The sequence below is a fragment of the Salvia hispanica genome, chromosome 4 (genome assembly GCF_023119035.1).
Source record: "Salvia hispanica cultivar TCC Black 2014 chromosome 4, UniMelb_Shisp_WGS_1.0, whole genome shotgun sequence".
Lineage (NCBI taxonomy): Eukaryota > Viridiplantae > Streptophyta > Magnoliopsida > Lamiales > Lamiaceae > Salvia > Salvia hispanica.
This window is the reverse complement of record NC_062968.1, coordinates 30,178,369-30,200,531: the sequence shown is the minus strand read 5'-3', so window position 1 is coordinate 30,200,531 and position 22,163 is coordinate 30,178,369. Positions and strand designations below refer to the sequence as shown.

The 22,163-nt window shown below is 32.8% G+C and overlaps 1 protein-coding gene and 2 long non-coding RNA genes across 13 annotated transcripts; 2 read left to right on the top strand and 1 right to left on the bottom strand.

Annotated features, from left to right (window-relative positions):
• Nucleotides 1-5,450: 5,450 nt before the first annotated feature.
• LOC125223561 lies at nucleotides 5,451-8,657 on the top strand. 8 transcript variants are annotated; one of them, XR_007176737.1, is made up of 5 exons: nucleotides 5,451-5,714; nucleotides 5,851-6,394; nucleotides 7,569-7,650; nucleotides 7,940-8,128; nucleotides 8,489-8,657. It is a non-coding gene; the product is annotated as an uncharacterized LOC125223561 (long non-coding RNA). The 8 variants fall into 8 exon arrangements; XR_007176736.1 differs by having other exon boundaries at nucleotides 7,940-8,160; XR_007176735.1 differs by lacking the exon at nucleotides 7,940-8,128.
• A 4,338-nt stretch (nucleotides 8,658-12,995) lies between these two features.
• LOC125223562 lies at nucleotides 12,996-14,985 on the top strand. Its single transcript, XR_007176740.1, has 2 exons — nucleotides 12,996-13,273; nucleotides 13,435-14,985. It is a non-coding gene; the product is annotated as an uncharacterized LOC125223562 (long non-coding RNA).
• Nucleotides 14,986-18,856: 3,871 nt separating this feature from the next.
• On the bottom strand, nucleotides 18,857-22,086 carry LOC125223553 (uncharacterized protein At1g01500). 4 transcript variants are annotated; one of them, XM_048126752.1, is made up of 3 exons: nucleotides 21,821-22,086; nucleotides 20,405-21,189; nucleotides 18,857-19,411 (listed from the first exon to the last, which is right to left on the bottom strand). In XM_048126752.1, the coding sequence occupies exons 2-3, from the start codon at nucleotides 21,107-21,109 to the stop codon at nucleotides 19,181-19,183; spliced, it is 936 nt and encodes a 311-aa protein (XP_047982709.1). In that variant the 5' UTR covers nucleotides 21,110-21,189; nucleotides 21,821-22,086; the 3' UTR covers nucleotides 18,857-19,180. The 4 variants fall into 4 exon arrangements, with proteins under 4 accessions (XP_047982709.1, XP_047982708.1, XP_047982711.1 ...); XM_048126751.1 differs by lacking the exon at nucleotides 21,821-22,086 and adding an exon at nucleotides 21,628-21,792; XM_048126754.1 differs by lacking the exon at nucleotides 21,821-22,086 and adding an exon at nucleotides 21,567-21,596.
• Nucleotides 22,087-22,163: the final 77 nt, after the last annotated feature.

The following is a 22,163-nucleotide window of genomic DNA, read 5'->3' as shown; positions in this document are numbered from 1 at the left end:
AACCACCACTTTGATTTTTCCCATGAGATTTTCGAAAATCTCATATATTGGAGAAGAGGGAATTATTTATTTATTTGATCCCTTATTTATTCTATTCCATGAATAAATATAAATATGCTAGAATATCTTACCATATCTTGCCAAATCTAAGAAGATATTGCACATCCTAATTAAAATAGGATTTGAAATTCAAATCCCTTGGAAGATTTGAAATACACGCCTATTTCCTTTTGTTGGGAGAGGATTTAATTATTTATTCTGCTCCGTGATATATTATTCTACTTCGTAAAATATTTGAATTTAAGTATAGGCTAATTAAAATAGCCTAAATTTTCGAAATCCTCCTAATTCTCAACGGCTTCAACGCCAACTACTCTTCAAATCTCTCCATATCTTCTCAAATCTCTAATTTATTTAATTAGAGATATTATTGTTGGCACTCTATAAATACATGGGAGATCCTAAACCTAAATCATCATAAAACCGCCGCCCCACTCTTCATAATTTTCGAAAATCTCTCCCCCACTCTCTCCAAATTTTCTTCAAGTTTTCTTCAAGATTTCTTCATCAATTGAGAAGAATTCAAGTTGAAATCCAAGAGTTTATTGAAGAATCAAGACTATAATTTGTTTCTACCGATTGTTCTTTTGGAAAAAGGTACTTTAATTTTGATCTCCTCTTCTTCTACCGATCAATCGGTGTTCTTGAGTCCACATGCATTTAGATCGAGGGAATGGGAAATTAATCGGTGAATTTTGCGATACATGTGTGAGTGTGTGTGTGCGTGACCGTGTGTGTGTGTGTGTGTGCACGTCTCGGTCGACGTGCACATGGGTGGTGTGCGTGTGCGTGTGTTGTGTGTGTGGAACACTCATGCGTGACACGATTTAATGGTGAATTTGGAGTTGTTATTTGAATAAAAACGATATGATAATCATACTTTGATTTTGATTGATGATTTTGAAAATAATCGATGGGAAAAAGGGAAATATGGGAGACATGCATGATTTGAAATCAATGATGGAAACTGATTTGTGATACGCCTAATTTAAAGGTGATACTTCGCGCTCTCAGCGTGATAAACGAGGAGAAGAGAATACTTTCGAGCTAAGCCGACGAGGTGGGCTTTCTTTTAAAATAAGGACATTGTCCTAAACTGATATTGATGAGAATGAGATATGTGTTATCATGCCTTGATTTGTTTTGTCGTGCCTATCCCTCGTGGCTATGCCACTATTGATTTAATCGAATTCGGATCCTTGTAGAGCCGCAAACTCTACTTGGGTTAGTGTACACCAATGTTAGACCGAGTGCTGGCGTACGGGTCGGCCGGTCTAGTGACCTGGATTGCGGCCGCATTCCTTGTCATGTAGAATGAGGATATGGTAAACGTCGATGTGAAAAATGGTTGCGCGACCGTGATATTTGATAAAGAAAATATTTTGGTGCCTCGGGTCTTTCTAAAGTTAAAACCCCGATGGACACTTGAAAATGGCATGATAATTACTACTGTTGATAAAACTGTTTTCGGCAATGAGCCCACTGAGTATGTTTATAGTACTCAGCCCTGCATGTGTTTTCCCTATGTGCAGGTTGAGCGGTGGCGAGCGGACGGCGGTGTTGAGTAGGAAATAATAAGATGATCTGTTGGTACTTAAAGTGTCGTTGTGTCTCCATACATAGCCTCACTTCTCTCTTGATCGCTTCCGCTATATTATGAAACTTGTGATCTTTTGGTTGGGTTAAACTCTTTTATTTCGTGGGAATATGTTAGATACAAAACAGATGAGATTACTTTGGAACTTTTGCTATTTTTGAGCATACTTGGTGATAACCTTTTGTTGGATTTCATTGCTAAGGCATTATTCTTTTCCTACTTGATTGTTCATCAAATGCTTTGGTAAAATTCCCTTTTAAATGGAACCCTAGCCTATGATCTTTGATGCGTTTAAGTCCGCCTAGTTAACGATCGCCGCATTTATTATACCCTAGATGGGCGGGTCGTTACATCTTTTCTGTCAATTTAACATATTTTCATACTCTATCTATCTAAAAAAACAATCTTATTTTATTTTGTGTGTTAGATAAAGAGAGAAAATATAAGCTATCTATAAATATAAAAAGCCACAGTTTTTAGTTATCTCATTTTGGCGTCCACTTTAATAAAATTTCTTCAAATCATATTTTAAATATTAAAAATCATTCTCAAATATAATGTATACATTAGAACATGTACTCATTGCATGTGATTAGTGTTCACTGCCCACGTGAATAAAAAAGTGAGCTATGGGCCTACTTTCCGACACAAGATAATTAGCTTTATACACAAATTAAATTTCCCCAATAGTTAAAACGTTGGGTTCTATATTGCTCTAATTATTAACCAAATGGTAAACATATTTATTCTATGGTGTAATGAATAAGCATTTGTGTAATAAAGTAATCTAAATGCTAGATTAACACTTATATCAATCAATTGGAGAATATATAATTTGGCTTTGTACTAATGCAGAAGCATTTGGATCTGAAATAAAATAAATTTTCAATATCTTACAATTATTCCAAAACTAGATTTCGATTATTACTTTATGTGCAATAACCATTGTATTTTGTAGTGCATACATAATGGCTTAGAAAAGAAGCTTAGTTAAACCCTCTATATATACCAGTATACATAAATGGTAGAGAATTGACAGTGAACTAATTTTCTATGTCTATTAGTGATTTCTCTTTGATTATATATATAAGCTCAGTTGTTCACGTTCTTAGTTATGAGTCTAATCTTGCTTTCATTATTATTTAGGTTGTTATCTTTCTTTTTTTTTCTGCATATATTTTAGATATAATGCCACATAAATAGATGAACTAATCTTTTAAAACATGTTCATGGTAATTGTAGGAATTTGTGAAAAAACGGCAGAGGATAAAGGGAATCAGTCTAGAGAGACAGAACAAGGAGAACAACAATAAATTCAATAAGCAACATATTTATCACTGATAAGAGCTTGCATGTGGATGCTGAAACAATAATCAAAATTGTTTTTAATAATAAAATATTAGTATCAAATTCAATTACTACAATATTTGCAGGTTGAAGGCCATGCAAGTTTGATTTTTCAGATCTATTTTTAGTTTGCATTATTTTAAAAAATGTACCACAAATTATATAGGGTATGTAGATGAATTTGATATAATTAGAATATTCCAAATACATGAAATTTTAAAGACGTTCTATATACAATATATTTCATGAAATTTTATTCAAATACATGATTTTGTTAATGCATGAAAATATGAAGACCAACACGGAACAAAATCATAAAAATGGATAGAAATTACAAGGGGGTGCGGGAGAAACTTACTTAATCGATGACATCGTCCGCGACAGTTTTGAAAATTTCCATGAAGTATAGCGAATATTTTCGTGAATTTATAAACATAGTGAAAATGTGCCACATGCAAAATAAGTGCAGTGTAGATCTACAAAAAGTGAGGAATGTTGGAATTTTGTTATAAAAGAATTCATCTATATTCAATACAGTAATTTTTAAGATGTATTGTGTTCCATCAAATGATAGCGGAATTCTATCTTTGATCATATGAACACAAAATTAATAACCTATAAAAATATAAGGCAAAGTTTAGCTGCCATCTACAGTTATTTTGTAGATCTAAAGTAGAAAAAAAATTAATATAAAAAAAGGAACATTATTATTTACGAAAAGAAAAATCAAAATAGCTAAACAAATGTAGCCACAAATTTTGTTGTCGATCTATAATTCCTTTGTAGATCGTGGACTAAGGACGAATTTCTTAGAAAATAGTACCCCCTTCGTCCCACAAGAATATGCATTCTTCTTCATAAGAATATGCATTTTCCAATTTAGAAAACCTTTTCACTCTAATGAGATGAGACTCATTCTTCACTGACAATACTTTAATTATTTTTTATACTCTACCTCTCTCTTAGTTTGTTCTGTTTAATTATTTTGAATTTATATTCAATAAATAAAAATTATATGACCAGTGCATAGCACGGGTGATAATACTAGTATTTTTAAATGTATCAGTTTCACCGGTTAGGTCATTACTAAATAAAAATAACATTAAAATAGAACCTGACATAATTTATTTTGAGAAAAAATAATGTTGGAGTAGTTTATTTTCGATATATCATATCACGATATAGATAATAATAAAGTAAGGGGCCGTTTGGTAGCTATGTTTCGCCTAGATAAGAGATTAATCTGGGTTTATTTGTGTGTTTGGTAGTTATGTTACCAAACATAGTAGCCCGTGTTTTATTTCCGGCCCGCACAAAGCCCACTGAAAATCTTATGTTTTAGTCATATTTGTAACTACCCAAAATCCTATGTTATTTATCATGTAAGCCTAGTTAAGTTAGCAAAATACAATTTTACCCATCAAAATTTCTAACCCATCAATTTTACTTAGTTGTTGTATTGAAGGACGTCATTTTCCTATTAAATCATATTAAGAATTTTGTTGATGTCAATTTGTTGTTCTAATTATATTACTTTATTATTTTATTTACATTATATAATATTATAATATTCTCATTATATTACTTTATGTTCTCATTATATTACTTTACATTAAATCATATTATATTCTCATTATATTACTTTATTTACATTATATTATATTATACTTATAATTACGTAATACTTGAAGGCAATTGCTTTTGTTTTGAACATAAATATACGATGTTTGTTCAATCCACAAACGCTTTAAACTTCAAAAAAATTGAACATATAAAATTTGGTACTTGATAAAATATTTTCATATAGAATTTGTCCAAAATAATAATTGATTATTCATAAAATTTGTCCAAAATTATTAATGCTCACAAAAATAGAATACCAAAATAAATATAAGTTTTTTGATATAAAGATGCTAATTTTTGTAAGGAGTTTAGCTTGAAAAGATGTTAATTTAAACAAAACGATTTTATAGGAATAATTAGGGTAAAATGATGATAGTTTAGTAATTAACTTAAACTAATGAGGATAATTTTGACAATCATAATTTTAATCCTTACTTGTGATTTATTGTACCAAACACTACAATAAGATAACTCACAATTATCTTAATCTACCAAACACCCAATATATGTAAATTAACTAATCGAAACTATGATTACTATCATAATGGTATCATGTCTAGTCGAAACATGACATAGCTACCAAACGAGTCCTAAATAGATTACAAAGATTGAGATAGATATAGTAAATTACCAAAATAAAATAAAATTTTAATAATTAACCCTAATCAGAAGAAAACCGCCTCAATCGGAATAGAAATTCTTTTTTTCCCACGCTTACGCGCATCTAACCGTTGATTTATCTCCACGTACTCATATCTGAACCGTAGATCCCCTAAACCTCTGCTATATAAATAGCCCTGCAGCTACAACGAAAAGTGGTTGTGTCTCTACCTCCCTTTTACTTTTTGTAGGTTTCGATCGACAGCTGATCATCGATCTCGTTATGTATATTCGGCGTTTGTATTCACCTTTGATTTTCTGCTGCCTGCTTTTCCATTTAGCTGAATCTACGGCCGATCAATGAAGATTTTATGTTTGAATTTACGATGGCTTGATTTTTGTTCGATTTTCTGCTTAGATGGAGCTCGGAGAGATCTGTTTTAGCAATCAGCTGAGTCGATGAAATTCGTTCATTGATCTGCCCATGGTATGTCCTTTTTATTAATTTTGATTTCTCCTATTTGTTTCAGATTTTGTTGATTTCGGTTGGAGTTGCTATTAGTCTTTGTCCTTTGATGATTTTACTTTCCGTGATTGAGTTGTATGACTGGTGATTTTTGTAGGTAAACGATCTTATTCATGCTTAGCCGAGCACGAGAGGCTTTCCGTCATTCATCGCCATCGTCTCAAAAACTGGTGAAACTTGATTGGTTAAACAACGAGAGAAGTCCAAGGTGCGGTTCGCCATTCGTATAAATGGAACTCTAGGTAGTGTTGTAGTCGTATGTAAAAAAAAGTGTTGAGTGATATATTTGATCTTCTGAGAGAAGACGAGTGGGTGAGCTGATCGGCCTTTACCATGTTGGGTGCGCTCGCATGGTAGGTCACCACATAATAAAAGCTATTTTTTGTGTTTAGAGGGGAGATGGTACGGTGATTTGTCCGGCTCTCCCCTCTTGTGTGCGGTGTTCTTCGTTTTTTGCTTCTCTTCTTTCCCATAACCCCGTCGCCATCATCTAGTTCAGCACTTATAACTCCGTCAAACAGTTTCAGTATTTGCTGGCTTTGAATGGTAACATTTTGAGCCATTCATTCAAGACCAAAACATGATATTAATCGACGAAAATGAACTTCACAAGGGCTGGGGCGGATGAATTCACCTATAAGGTACAAATTAGCACTCTGCCTCTTTACGTTGTTAATTTTCTTCTAATCTTGTCTCTAAGTTATCCAGTGACTCAATAAGGCATCAGGTACAAATACGCACTCTACTATCCTTCAATATTGTCTTTACACTACTGTAAATGATCTGATTTACCAAACCTTGAGCCTGAAAACAGTTACTCAATCAGAGCCGACCTAGACAATTATTCTTTGTTGAGGACAATTAATTTCTGAATTTCATCCATCTTTTGCTGGAATCCACTACACCATGTACATGAAATCATGGCACGTTCATGCACCACAACAAGCACAATAAGTGTATGATTGCTGGCTCATGCCACAGTTCCTTCTGACATTTGATATCTTAATAATTGTCAATCAGTTAAATTCTACTATATATTGTGTCTTTCTGCATTCCAATCATATTCAATGACTCAATTGTCAAGGTTGTACAATTTGAACAGTATGGTTTTGGCTCTTTTTGCCTTCCCTCAAAGTTAATGACTCAATACGTCTGTTTGTTTACAAAGTTGTACACTTGAACCGTATGGTTTCAGCAATCTTAAGCTATTATTTCTTTTAATATATTGAGACAGTTGTGGTGGTTTGATCTGTTGGTTTACCTCTATTAGTTTTTTATTTGGATGGATCTTATAGCTTTTAGTTAGTGTCCATGTAATCCCTTATGCTGGGAAGGCATGGCCTTTTACTTTTATAATATATTAGCTACCTGGTTGTGAACCATATTACTTTCAAGGTTCTGCTGTTTCTTAGAGATGGGAGCTAATGAAGTTAATGAAAAGTAGTTTATTTTCCAAACTAATATTATGTAATCTAGGCTGATTCCATAGTTGGATGTGGAATATGCTGGTACTGCTACATGAGCTTCTGATATTGAAGGGACCATCTCAAGGGTGATTGGTTGTTTGTTTGTGAGTTTATGAAGATGTTTTGCCCATTGAATGGATGATATTCAACAGTGACTTATTGTATATTTTCAAGATTATGAATGTTCCATAGTTTGAAGATTTTTCTCCCATAAACTGTTGCTCTAGACTGTGAGGTTCTTTGGAACTTGTTAGCTCTTATAGCTGAACTGGTTCCTTAAATCTATTCAACTGCTAGCTGGCATTGAGCTTTCCTCTTGTTTCTGCTTATGTCTGTAAACACTGTTCAGCTGGCCAAGCGTGACTTGTGATGGTGATGCTAGCTGCTGCTGGGATTGAGAATACAGCAATGCCCTTTTCTCCAACCCATTGGTATTTCGTTAAATGAATTCTGTACTCTTTTTAATTCATCGTATTTCCATTGGTATGTTACTGTATTTTTATTCATCTAAATATACATGGTTTAATTTGCAGCTGCTGTTTACTTGTTTTTGTATTGAATTTGTTACTTGTTGTCTTAGTAAGTGATGATCAAGTTTTATTTTTTTAAAGTAGCTCATGTTATCGCTTGCTGACATTATATATGTTATGGGCGTGTGAGTGAAGTAACAGTGCCAGCAATTGTGAGAACAAGTTATTAGTTCATTTCAAATACTAACAGGATATGTAAAAGAATCTTGAAGTGGGAAATGAAGTTGCAAATTGTCATTCAAGAAGATTGAAGTGTGAAATATGAACAAATTGGAAATTAAGGCTGTGCTCCATTTCTGGAGTACTTGTGTATTCGATTGAAGTTGATCAGTGAGCTGCTCTTCGTGAAGAAATTGATCCAAAGGTTATGCTGCGTTTGGTATGATTTCTGGATCTATGTTCTCGAAAGTGGTAAGAACTGGTGAGGAGTTTTGTTTTGATATATGGATGGATTCATGAGCTCAGAAATGGTAGAGCGCTCAATCACCCAGTGGGGTGCATTGGGAGGATGGTGGTTCAATTCCACCTGGATCTAGTATTATTATATATATAAATACATAAAAATATCACAATTTTATCTTCTATTTCCACCTGGATTCCTTCATTGCATATATCATACGTCAGTATAATGTTATCTGTACAAATATTAAACTTTCGTAATCATATTGAAGAAAAAGAAAATTGCTCGAAAGTAATGTTTAGATGTCTAAATTCTGTAATTTATTGTTTTGAATGACAGAAGCCTCTTGTAGACAAAGACCGCATAAATGAAGTGATGCTGGATTGCCGATAGAGAAGTACAAGAGTCTAACCAGACAAATCAGTGAAAATTGCAAACAGCTATAGTTTTCAATCACATTTCTCTGTCTAAATTTATTATTTTTATAATTATATGGAGTATCTATCTATCTAAAAGCATACTAATACTTATTACTACCTTCGTCTCCCAAATTTTGACACACTTTGACCCAATACGGGTTTTAAGACATGTAATGGAACGAGTTGAAAAGGTTGGTGGGATGTGGGTCCTACTTTTAAAGTACTTAGTTTTATACTAATAAAATGTGAGTAGGAATGAGTTAGTGGAATATGAGGTCCACTACCAAAAATGATAAAAGTGAAGTGTGTCAAATTTTCAGGGATGGACCGAACTAGTAAACTGTGTCAAAATTTTGGGGACGGAGGTAGTAATATGTTTGCTTAATTTGTGAATAAAGAAATGCTAATCCTATATAAGTTCATTGCGAATAATTAAAATATGAATTTTATTGAAACTTTTAAAATTGGTAAAAATAAATAAACATTGGATATAATAAATAGTACTACTTCATTCATTCATGAAAAATAGTTCATTTTTCTGTTTCGGCATGTCAATCAAAAGTAGTCTTATACAAAATGAAAAGTTTCTACTTTATCCAATTTTTCTTTCCTTTCCTACATGTGTCAGTGTATCCATTTTTTCTATTCCGCTTTACTATTTTATTCACTTTATCTCTTTCTTTTTCGTATTTATCAATTTTATAGAGTATTAAAATTCTTATCGTCCACTAATTATACTATTTTTCGAAATGGATGGAGTATATTCTTATAGTATATACTATGATGTATAATTAAGCTTAAAAAAGAGAAAATCTTAATACAATCCTTATTGGAGCATCTTCAAGATAATTTTGGAAATTGATGGAGTATATTACTATATATATTTTTGGGGTAGTGATAAAATGCAAACTCATATAGTGTACAAATTCCAAACTTTTCAATACTGTGTCCACACAACTTCAACACAATGTCAACACTGTAAAATTTTAATATTTTGATGTCAACACAATTTCAATACAATGTCAATATAATATCAACACATCTGATATTTTCTGTTGCTATTATTTTATAATCTGTTGACATTTTTTAATGGTACAGATCATAGTTTGAAGTTTGTACAATATTTAGAATTTGCATTTGATTACATTCCTATACTTTAACGTATAATTAAGCTTAAAAAAAGAAAATCTTAATACTATCCTCATTAGAGCATCTTCAAGATAAAAAAGGTAAATGAAAAAGCTATATTATCTATATACCTTCTCAAAAGTGAAATATACATTCTAAAAAATAACATTTTCCAAAGAAAAAAGGTACAAAACTAGAAAGGTAAATATTTTTTAAAAAATAAAATAATTGTACAAAATGCATTCAAAAATAGTATAAAGTGTAATATCTTCTCTAATATCTTCCTTCTTGGAGATTAGATTACCCCCATTGATGAAGAGGTAAAAATACATCTTCAAAATGGGAAAATGTATAATAACTTCTCAAGTACCTCTTCCTTTGGACAATAAATTTTCATGGAAAAAAAGGTAAATATGGTATTTATATGACTCTATTTCTCCATTACCTCTCCCTTTGCAAATGCTTTTAATGAAAAGTTATTACTAATATTTTCATTTTTATCAATATGTCAAAACTAAGGGGTGTGATTCGTTTCGAACTTTTCTTAAGTTGCTAATTTGCTAACTCATCGATAAAAATGTCAACACGATGATACTGAAATGTCAACATAAACTTAAGTTGATATTTTAATACATTATGTTGACATTGATATTTAAATGTCAACATAGTTTATTAAAATGTCAACACAAATATGAAATATGTGTTGACATTTTTAATACACTAAATTGATGAGTTAGCGAGTTAGCAATTTAAGAAGAGTTAACATTTTCACTAATATATAGTAATACAAAGTATTTAAAATTCATATACTATTCACTACTCCCTCCTAGAGATGTCAAGTGGGCCAGCCCAGATTCGTTGTAGGCCAACCTAGGCCTGGCCCATTAGTGAAATAGAACGGGTATGGGCTGGGCTTAGTGGTTTAATTGAGCTCCAATTGGATTGTTTTATAAATCCAAGACCGGCTCGGGCTCAGGACCATTTGAAGCCCGGTCCAAGCCCAGGCCCAGAACCAGTCCAAGCTCGGCCCGAGCCTGGCTCAGGACAACTCACTTATGTAATTAGTAGCAGTAAATGTGTTCCATATGCCATTTCAAAATTTTAATTGTTCCACTTTTTTTAATAACTTTTAAAAGATCAATGCATACAATGAAACAAGATTAATTCATTGCTACTTTTAGATCACCGAGTTATTTTACATAATTGATGAATTCAATTAATCAACCTAAATCAAGACTTATAGTAACAAATTTTATTTCCATAATTATAATGATTAGTTGACAATTTTTTTTTATTTCAAGATTAATCGATCTTATTTTTAGATATAATCATAATTTACATAATTATAGAGATTACTTGTTAACTAATCTTTCCTACAATTAATCGTGTAATTGTGTTATACTCACATATTTGATTTGTATAGTTATAGAGATTAGTTGTTACTTAGTTTTCTTTTGTAAAAAATATTTCCATAATTATAGTGATGGATTAGTTAAATTTTTATGAGTGTTAGATTAGTAGATTTTAATTCCTGATTTTGAAGATTATATAAAACTATCGTGGTATATTTTTGCTTGTATACAAATCAATATACATGTCAAGACTATAATAGTATTATATTTTATGCGGTATTATGTGCTTACATTTATGAGTATATATTTGTTTACCTTTTTGTAGAAATATATGAATGTGTATTATGTTGAATGTGAACACACCCTTAGTTTCCGCCTGCACTAAGGGCGTGTTCACATTCCACTAATTAATTGTTGGGAGCTTACAGTTGAGGGTCGGCCCGCACTATTCATGCCAATTGAGGAAGAATTGAAATCTTGCAGGTAAGATTTGTCTGTGCATTGAAAAGTGCACCAAGAAATGGACTTGATTTTACACATTTGGCCCATCTTTCCACTTAGAGGGATACATTTGTCAATCCATAATTCTATTAGGTCCAAGTCACATTGTGGGTTACTATTTGGCTCTTGCTTGAATTCAAATCTTGTCTACTAAACAATAGGACCTATAATTATATATGTGACTAATTATGCCTCAATTCTTGAAAGATTTTAATCTTAGAAATTTTAGAATTGGTATTTTAGAATTGGTATTTTAGAAAAGTGCACCAAGAAATGGACTTGGTTTTACACATTTGGCACACCTTTCTACTTAGAGGGATAAATTTGTCAATCCATAATTCTATTAGGTCAAAGTTTTGGGTTATTATTTGGCTCTTATTTGAATTCAAATCTTGTATACTAAACAATGGGACCTATAATTATATATGTGTCTAATTATGCCTTCATTCTTGAAAGATTTTAATCTTAGAAATTTTAGAATTGGTATTTTTCTAAAAGTGAACACACCCTTAGTCTTTGTCTCGATTATATAATATATATGGGCTATCAAACGAACCCTAACTAGTGTGCCACTAAAATCTCGTGTTTGATTGAATTCAAAATTTTAGATTGTACGTAATATACAGATATCCATTTATTGAATATACTGATTTCAATCATGAATCAACTGTTAATATAAAATAATTGTTATACAACTTTCTTCATATGATTTTTACAGATCTGATTTGTGTGAATTTTTTCGAATATAAGTTGTGTTTCACTGAATAACAAATTCTATAAATTTATACTTACTAAGTATTTTTTAATATAGATTTTAAAATTCATCTGATTGACTCCATTAATTTAGATGAGTTTATATATTTCTAGATGTTAATGATCAAATATATTCCAATCTTCAATGATTTTATATTTATAAATATCCTTTATCAATTTTATCACAATCTTAAACTTAAATTATCAATTACTACTGTATATAATATTTTCAAATATATCAATTTCATTAGTCATTTTAGATAATTATTAAAATATTAAAATTACAATATTAATATTCTGATATAAAATATTTTTTAGAAAAAAATAACGTACTGTTTCGATATATCAGATCACGATTTCAGGATATGAGATTAAGATAATAGTATTATATTCTATAGATTATAAAGATTAATATCGATATAGTATAATATCAAAATAAAATATAGTACTCCTTTATCAAAATTAAAAAAAATTAGATTTATAAAATTAGTTTGCCCTATATCTAATTATATTCGGACTTTTCAATACAATTAGGTTTATACTAAACCGCCTCATTCAGAAAAGAAATAAACACATTTTCCACGCTGACGCGCATCTGACCGTTTATTTACATCCACCTACTCATATCTGAACCGTAGATCAGCCCACCCTCTGCTATATAAATAGCCCTGCAGCTGCAAATATTTGTCACTCCCTCCCTTTTTCATCTTTTTTTAGGTAGGTTTTGATCTTCAGCTGATCTTCGATCTCTTTATGTATATTCGGCGTTTGTATTCACCTTTGATTTTCTGCTGCCTGCTTTTCTATTTGGCTGAATCTACGGCCGATCGATGAAGATTTCATAAATTTTCTTCTGATCCCCCGTTTGAAATTAAGTTCGGCTGATTTTTGTTTGATTTTCTGATTATCGGAGAGATCTGTTTCAGCAATAAGCTGATTCGGTGCAATTCGTTCGGGGATATCTGCCGATGGTATGTCCTTTTTCTTAATTTTGATTTCTCCTTCTATTTGTTTCAGATTTTGTTGGATTTGGTTAGGAGTAGCTTTCGATTTTTCCTTCGATGATTTTCCTTTCCGTGATTGAGTTGTATTTATTTCACTAACTTTTATACTGTAACGTGTTTCTTTGCAGGTAACGATCTTATCCATTCATCATCTAAAAAACCGGTGAAACTTGATTTGTAAAACGAGAGAATTCCATTCCAAGGTGCGGTTCGCCATTTGTATAAATGAAACTATAGTTAGTGTTATGGTCGTATGTAAAAAAAAGTGTGTGAGTGATGTTTGATAGAGAAAAGTAGAGTGGTGTGAGCTGATCGGCCTTTACCATGTTGGGTGCGCTCGCATGGTAGGTCACCACATAATAAAAGCTATTGTTTTGTGTTTAGAGGGGAGATGGTACGGTGATTTCATCGGCTCTCCCCTCTTGTGTGCGGCGTCCTCCGTTTTTTTTCTTCTTCTTCTTCTTCTTCTATACCCCTATCCCCTTCCCCATCATCTAGTTCAGCACTCATAACTCGGTAAACAGTTTCGGTATTTGATGGATTTGAATGGTAACATTACATGATATAAATCAACGCAAATGAACTCCCTGAGGGCTGGGGCCGACGAATGCACGTCTAAGGTACAAATTAGCACTCTGCCTCTTTATGTTATTAATTTTCTACTTGTCTTGTATCCAATTTATTCAGTACTTCGGCAAAACTCCCTAAGGCCTCAGGTACAAATATGCACTCTTCAACATCTCTTACTATCTAATATCTATCAATACTGTCCTTAACTTATCTGATTTACAAAACATGACTCTGAAAGCAGTTACTCAAGAGGCAATTAAGTTTCAAATTTTGAGGCAATTAAGTTTCAAATTTTTTATCCACCGCTTATCAATCTATTTCTGCGCCCCACGCACATGAAATCATGACACTTTTATACACCATAACAATAAGCACAACAAGTGCATGGTATCACTGCTGGCTCATGCCTGCTACCGCAGTTCATTCTGGCATTTGTATCTTTATAATTGTTAATCAATTAAATTCTATCTATTGTCTCTTTCAGCATTCCAATCAAAATCAATGACTCGATGTGTCTTATCTGTTTATCTACAAAGTTTACATTTTTAACAGTATGGTTTTGGCTATTGTGCCTTCCATTCAAAGTCAAAGACTGAATGGTTGTGTTTGGTTTTGTACAAGGTTGTACATTGAACAGTATGGTTTTGGCTATCTTAAGCTACTTAGTTTTTTTTATTATATTAAGACTGTTGTTGTGGTTTGATCTGTTGGTTTACCTCTATTAGTTTTTTATTTGGATGGAGTATATAGCTTCGAGTTAGTGCCCATGTAAGGGAATTCCTTATGTTGTGAAGGCACGACTTTGTACTTTTGTTATGTATTAGCTATTGTGAACCATATTTCTTTTGAGGTTTTGCTACTGTTTCTTAGAGAAGGGCGCAAATGAAGTTATGAGAATTAGTTTCCTAGGCTGATCCCATAGTTGGATATGGAATATGCTGCTACTGCTGAGTGAGCTGCTGATATTGAATGAGCCATCTCAAGGGTGATTGGTTGTTTGTGTTCGAGTTTATGTGCTGCCCATTGAATGGATGATATATCAACTGTGACTTATTGTATTTTTGCAAGGTCATGATTGTGACATAGTTTGAAGATTTTTCTCCCATCAACTGTAGCTCTCCCTTATTCCATTCGTTCCTCATGTTCGGGTCGTTTCCCTTGATTGATTGTAAATAAGAGGCTTTTAAGCTTACTTTTCCTGTCTTTAAGGTTATCTATCATGATATAGCTACAAAGCTCGTTTAAGCTCTTCCTATTAGATCGGTAGTCCCTTATTCAATTCTATCGTAAGACTCAAGAATTGTCGGGCCGTTTAGCTTGAGTTACTTCTAATAGTGCCAACAGTTGTGAGAACCAGTTACTATAATAATTCATTTCGAAATACAACAGGATGTGTAGAGGAATCTTAAAATGGGAAATGAAGATGCAAATTGTCATTCAAGAAGATTGAAGTGTGAAATATGGACAAATGGGAAATTAAGGCTGAGCTCCATTTCTGGACTGCTAGAGTATTCGATGTGAAGAAATCAATCCAAAGGTTTTGTCTGCGTTAGGTGTCATTTCTGAATCTCTGAGCTTAAATAGGGTAAACTGGTTAAGTTTTGTTTGAGTTCTGTTATGATATATGGATGGATCCATGAGCTCAGAAATGGCAGAGCGCTCAATGACCCAAAGGGTGCATTGAGAGGATGGTGGTTCAATTCCACCTGGATTCCTTACTTTGTATAAATACATAAAGATATTACACTTTTATACTCCTTCCGTCCCGGATTAAGAGTCCTATTTAGTTATGACACGAGTTAGGCACGAGTTAGTTCTATTTGGCTGTGACACGAGTTTTAAGAAATGTAAAAAAAAGTGAGTTGAATAAGTTAGTGGAATATGGATCTCACTTTTATAAATTAGTTATATAATAAAATGTGAAGTCTACTTAACATTTATGGTAAAAGTGAAATACCGACTCTTATTGTGGGACGGAACAAAATGGCAAAATCGACTCTTATTGTGGAACAGAAGGGGTGGTACGTATAAAATAAAATTGCATCATATCTTTCGCCAGGGAAATATATCTGTACAAATACTAAACTTTTGTCATTCTATTGAAGTGGAGTAAAAAGAAAATTGCCCCAAAGAAATGTTGAGATGCCTAATTTCTGTACTATTTTTATGGTTTTGAATCTTTGCTTGATAGGATCTCTTGAAGACAAGGACCATACATAAAGTGAACTGAAACTGATGCTGAATTGCTGATAGAGAGGTGCAAGAGTCTATACATCAAATTTTTTTTCTATATATAAATCTGATGTTTATTAATATGTTTATTTAATTTGTGAATAATAGAAATGTGAATCCTAAATAAATTCATCGCGAATAATAAAATATAGATTTTAATGAAATATAAAAATTACTCCCTCCGTCCCACATAATTTTACACAGTTTGACTTGGCACGAAGTTTTAAGAAATGTAATAGAAAGTGAGTTGAAAAAGTTGGTGGGATGTGGGTCCTACTTTTAAAGTATTGGTTTTATAATAAAATGTTAGTAGGAATGAGTTAGTGGAATATGAGGTTCACTACCAAAAATGGTAAAAGTGAAATGGGTAAAATTATATGGGACGGACTAAAATGGAATATTGGGTAAAATTATGTGGAACGGAAGGAGTACTTACTATAATTAAAACAAAAAATATTAAATAAAACATAAGTATAGAGTATATTAGTATATACTTTGGTATATACTTAAACTTAAGAAAAAGGGAAAATAGAAATAAAAGGGAATATTCTTTGGTATACTTTGCTTGCTACTAATTAAATTTCATTTGTTGGCATTTCCCCAACAATATGGCCCAATGTATTCTTTCATCATAACTAAAAATGTCATGAATTGTAAAAAGATGTATCCACAATTAAATGTCACATTCTATTTTGATATTTTGAGTAAGTTATTTATCATTCAACTAAATAAAATTAATTTGGTATTACATTATTAAAATTTGATATTACACGATAATACATGATTTACATAATTAAACAAGATATTCCTTGATTTAAACCTAATTTTTAAATCTTATTTACAAGATAAAAACAGATTTATATGATTTAAATCTAATTTACACGAACTTAAAAAATAAAAGTAAAGTAAATTTTTTAAATAATAATAGTACTATATCTTTTAACGGGTAATAATAGTACTATTTCATGTGTGTTTATTTCGTGTCGAAAATTGTTATAGCTAAGAAAAATATTTAAATCGTGGAAATCTAGCATTAATATGGATGAGGCAAATTAAAATTATAGAAATCCAGCATTAATTGATAGGGATGAGTCAAATATGTCAACGGCGAGTCTTATCTACATGGTTGAAAAGGCATATCAATATTGCTATATAAAGGTGATGTAGTAATGAGAAAAATAATTAAGTGAACACAATCCTAGTAGTAGTACTAAATAGTAGAGTAAAAAATAGAGAGAAATGGCAAAGTTGTGGGCAATATTGATGGTGATTGCAATGGTTTGTGTGTCAATGGCATCGTGTAAGGATTGCAGCACTCGGTTTAGTGCTCCATGTGATGGTGAAGGAGTTCAAATATGCAGTCCCAAGTGTCAAGCTGATTATGGCTCTAGGCTTATAAATACTTATTGTGTTACCTATGGTGGAGTCAATCCACAATGTGGATGCGCTTATACTTGTTAAATCTTCCTCCATTATGTAACAAATGCTTTTATTCATTTCTCAACTTAATAAAGAGGATCTCATTTTACCTCATGATTATACTACTCCATTTTATGTTATTTCACAAATTTAATTTGCTAAAGATTGTTATTATCGATCCAGTTTGCTTAAACAAGTATATGCAGATGAAGGGTGTGCATTTGGCTTGATGTGTATTGATTGTTTATTTTAATATAAATGAAATTGAGAAAAAAAAATGGAGAATATTTCATTAATCCATAATTAAAATGTCCTGATTTGTGAAAGGATGTATCCAAAATTAAATGTCACATTCTATTTTGAGTAAATTTGCCAATTTATCATAAGTTGTTTTAGTGCGATCAACTATAATTAAAAATCTCCTGGTCTGTGAAAAGATGTATCCAAAATTAAATGTCACATTCTATTTTGATATTTTGTGTAATTCAACTATATAGTTAAAAATAACTAAAAACTGAGGTATAAAATTGATGTGAGAATGAGAAAAATAATTAAGTGAACACACAATACTAGCTAGTAGTACTAAATAATACTCCTAAGTAGAGTATTGAATAGAGAGAAATAATGGGAAATGTGTGGGCAATAATATTGATGGTGCTTGCAATTTTTTTGTGGGTATAAGTGGTAAGCAAATTGTGACAGTGAAGGAGATGGTATCTGCAAACTCAAGTGTGAAGCCGATTTCCAAAGAAATCTTGTACTAGTAACTTTCAAATGTTTCCATGAGTATGGTACACCCATTCCTATATACACCCTGTGGATGCACTTATGCTTGCTACTAAATCTTCCTATATACACCCTCCATATTTCATAACAAATGCTTCAATTCGTTTCTCAACTTAATAAAAGATTTTTATTGTCGCCATAAATAAGGAGTACTAGTACATGCAGATGGAGAATATTTGATTTGATGTGTGTTGAATAGTATTTATTTTTAATATAAATGAAATTGAGAAAAAAATGGAGAACAGAGACGAAAGAGAAATTAAATAGACGAGTGAAGAAATAGGGAAAATGAGAAAATGGAAGAGAGAGTAATAATGTAAAGACTAAAATATCTATATACTAGAAAAAAAGGTTAGAAGGGATAAATTATCTAAAAGCAATGCATAAGTACATCAAATACAATTTAATCTCTGTTTAGGGACTTGTGATACTCTACTCCCTCCGTTCCATAATAATATAGTCATTTTGTCATTTTGATACATTCCATAGTAATAGAGTCATGCTAGACTCATTATCCAATTAGCACATGTTTGACAGGGTGGATAACTAATTTAGAGATAAAATTCTATAAACAAAAATGTCATTTGTGAATGTGATTACACTTTAATCCAAGGACTACCATGATAATTTATACCGATGCTACTCTACAGAAGTGCACACTATTTCTCAAGAGACAAAACAAGCTATTTACAATATAAGTACTTCTATAAAAAAATTTACAGAGTCTTCAAATATCATTTCTTTTCTTACTTCTGTATTTTCAGTAACACCATCAAAGGAAAATGAAACAAACAAAAAAAAAAAGAGAAATCAAGATACTCTCAACTTCAAAATGCACACTGTAATGGTAGAGGTCCTTTACCAAGACTATAAAAGCCGCCTCTTGAAGGTCCGGGCAGTCGTCTGGTAAGTACGAACCAGTAACCCAACCCCAATCCCGACTCCAAGGCACACCCCAAGCCCGATTCCTACACCTACTCGGACCCCTGCATTGAACCAAGATAGCTCTCCGTCTTCACCTTCAATATAGTCAGCCGGTCTCCAGTACAAGTCGTATTCTTGGTCGCTTTCTGGTTTATATCGGTTGTAATCTGCCAGCTGAAAAGACCAAACAAGAACTCTCTCTTAAGCACCTTAACTGTATCAAAACCTATTGCTCAACGTAGAGAATATCAGCAAATGTTAGCAGCCAAAGCAACCATGTTTGGAGCCATTAATATACTATTCCCTCCCATCCCGGTTAAGATGTCACACTTGTTGATGTAATTGAACGTATTAATGAATAATGACGGTTTAATATTTCTAAACATCTATTGGGGGGACTATTTATTTTGGAAAAAAATCGAAACTATCCATGTTCAAATGTGTCACTTCTCTATCAGACACGGAAAATTAGATTGCAAACGAAGCTAAAAACATCCCTAGAGATGTAGCATCTCCGTTTATGATAATTAAATTCCTAACGAGAAACGTCTAGCGCATGCCAAACCACCAAATCTACAGTAGCATGTGAATAAACTATCCTGTCCTGCAAAGAAGATTGGCCTTCAAAAGTTTCAACTGCAAAATGAGACACAGTGGGCCCGGAGTTGAGGTCGACCTACCTAGTACATTCGATGAAGGGCCATACATGTGTCTTTTTAGCAGCAAATGATATTATGAGAGACAGCTAAAAAGGGTGTCAAACCCTATCACTTTAATATATGTGCCTGCCCATACCTAATATATGTTGAGGATAAGATTCTAATGTTTAGCTTATATTCAGTCCCAACGATTGTCCCGATTGAAACATGTTTCACCAGAGGAGGCAGGCAAACAGCCATAGTGGAGGATATGGTGTGGATAAGATTAACAAAACCAAAGTGTATCCCAATCTTGAATAAATTATACACAGAAACTTAGATGATGAGTAATTACTAGTAGCTATTAGTCGAAGCGCCTTAATCTGGTTTTTTAGGCTCTCATGGAAAAGTAGACAACCAAGAAACTCATGTCATTATTTAATAATACTAAGCTGATTCAACATATCAGAGGATGAACATAAGATACGTTGCATAGGTCGGAACAAGACAGAAAATTTAAATACATTACCTGCAGATCGTGCTCGGATGCAAGATCCTCATGAGATCCAGAAGCATCACACTCAGGGATTGAATGCAAGACACCCTTTCTGTGTTTCTTTCGGTTATTAAGCTGCACGCTCTTGGTTAAAATGACTGGGGTTCCTGAGGAGGTACCTGCCACGTAAACTTCAATCGTAGGAGACGAAGACTCAGAGCCCGTTATTTGCTTCCCTTTCAGAAATCCAGTTCCAGCACTGATCACAGGTTCACAATTCATACACCACTTTCTAGCTGCATTCGCTGAATCCCCAACAACTCCATTGCTACTCGACATTTCCAAAACCCCGGCGATCACAAGATCCTCCTTATCAAAAACCTCGAATCTCACACTTCCAGTAAACCTTATACAATCTGTACTGACAAATGTGGCCTCTTCTGATTTCTTATCAACCCTGTCGCGCCTAAGAATAGATGAGATCCCTTGTGATTCCATCGAGCATCTTACTCCATTAACCTCAAGGACAGAGTCCATGGAAGCAGGGATGTGGTTGAGGGTTAGGCATTCCGGGGTGGCATCATCAACCAAGAAATTGCTGATTCTAACATAGAACACTCTCGCATCGAACCAATGCAATGAAAACCGGCCACCGGATTGGTACAAAGGGTGCCTGATAATCTGCAGGCCTTGATCACTCCCATTACCATTGCTATGAAATTCATAAGAACTCCCCATCCTCTCTCACTCACTTAACTTTCACCACATTCTTTTGCAGACATTGATGAACTTGGATGAATGAGCTGAGGAACCCTAATCTGAACAAAAGCAGTAAATCAAATCAATCCAAAAGAAATAAGGCAAATGGATTGAATAAGCTAGTAATAAGGCCAAACATCTCTGATTGAAAAGAATTATATGAAACAACAAAATGAACACTGATTGCTTTTTCCACTATGTGAGAAATTCTTGCTAAAAGCTAGTATATCTGTTATAGAAAAATGAGCTGATGCAAACAAATTGCAATATAACTGAATATTACCCAAAATTGAGATTATGTAACCATTCAAAAACTAATCTTTTTCAAAAGAAATTCAGACAATAAGATTCAAGCCCTGAAAAATAGAACTGAATTGCATCAACCAGTTTTCCACATTCAAGAAAATACTTTTGTTGGAAAGGGAGAAATTTGTACAGAGAGTATATTATCCATTGTACACCATGAAATGATGAAACGTATCCCTGAAGTCTCCTACCTTTATAACTCCATCTCTCTGTGTCACACCAAAACCTCAGACTCCTAACACTAATGTGGAATTTTGAACAAAGGAGAGAGAGAATACACATGTCACAGAATGACAGAAGCCAGCCATCCAACTCAACAAAAGAAAGGGACAAAAAAAGAAAAATGAAAGGTCAGAAATTCCGGAAGTGATGACAGCAGCTTACCCTCTTTAATTTACATGGAAAGGATTTGTGGGCTTGGTGAAAATCACAATCTTGAAAATAATTTCAAGAAAAGGAATACAATCAGCTTATGATCTCTCAAATCGCTTTCCTCTATAGCTTTTTTGTGTGGATGAAAATGGAATAATATGACACCCTTCTTTGGAATTATACCAACAAGCAGAACAAATATAGCCTTCGGTATTTTAATACTCCTTATTTTTCTTGATTTCAAAATTCATCGAGGAGTAGGCAGAGTTGATGAAAAGATCCTAGAGTTGGACGGACACACCTGAGGAAGTTTTATTAGCAGAACACTAAAAATATCTACAAATATTTTATTGGT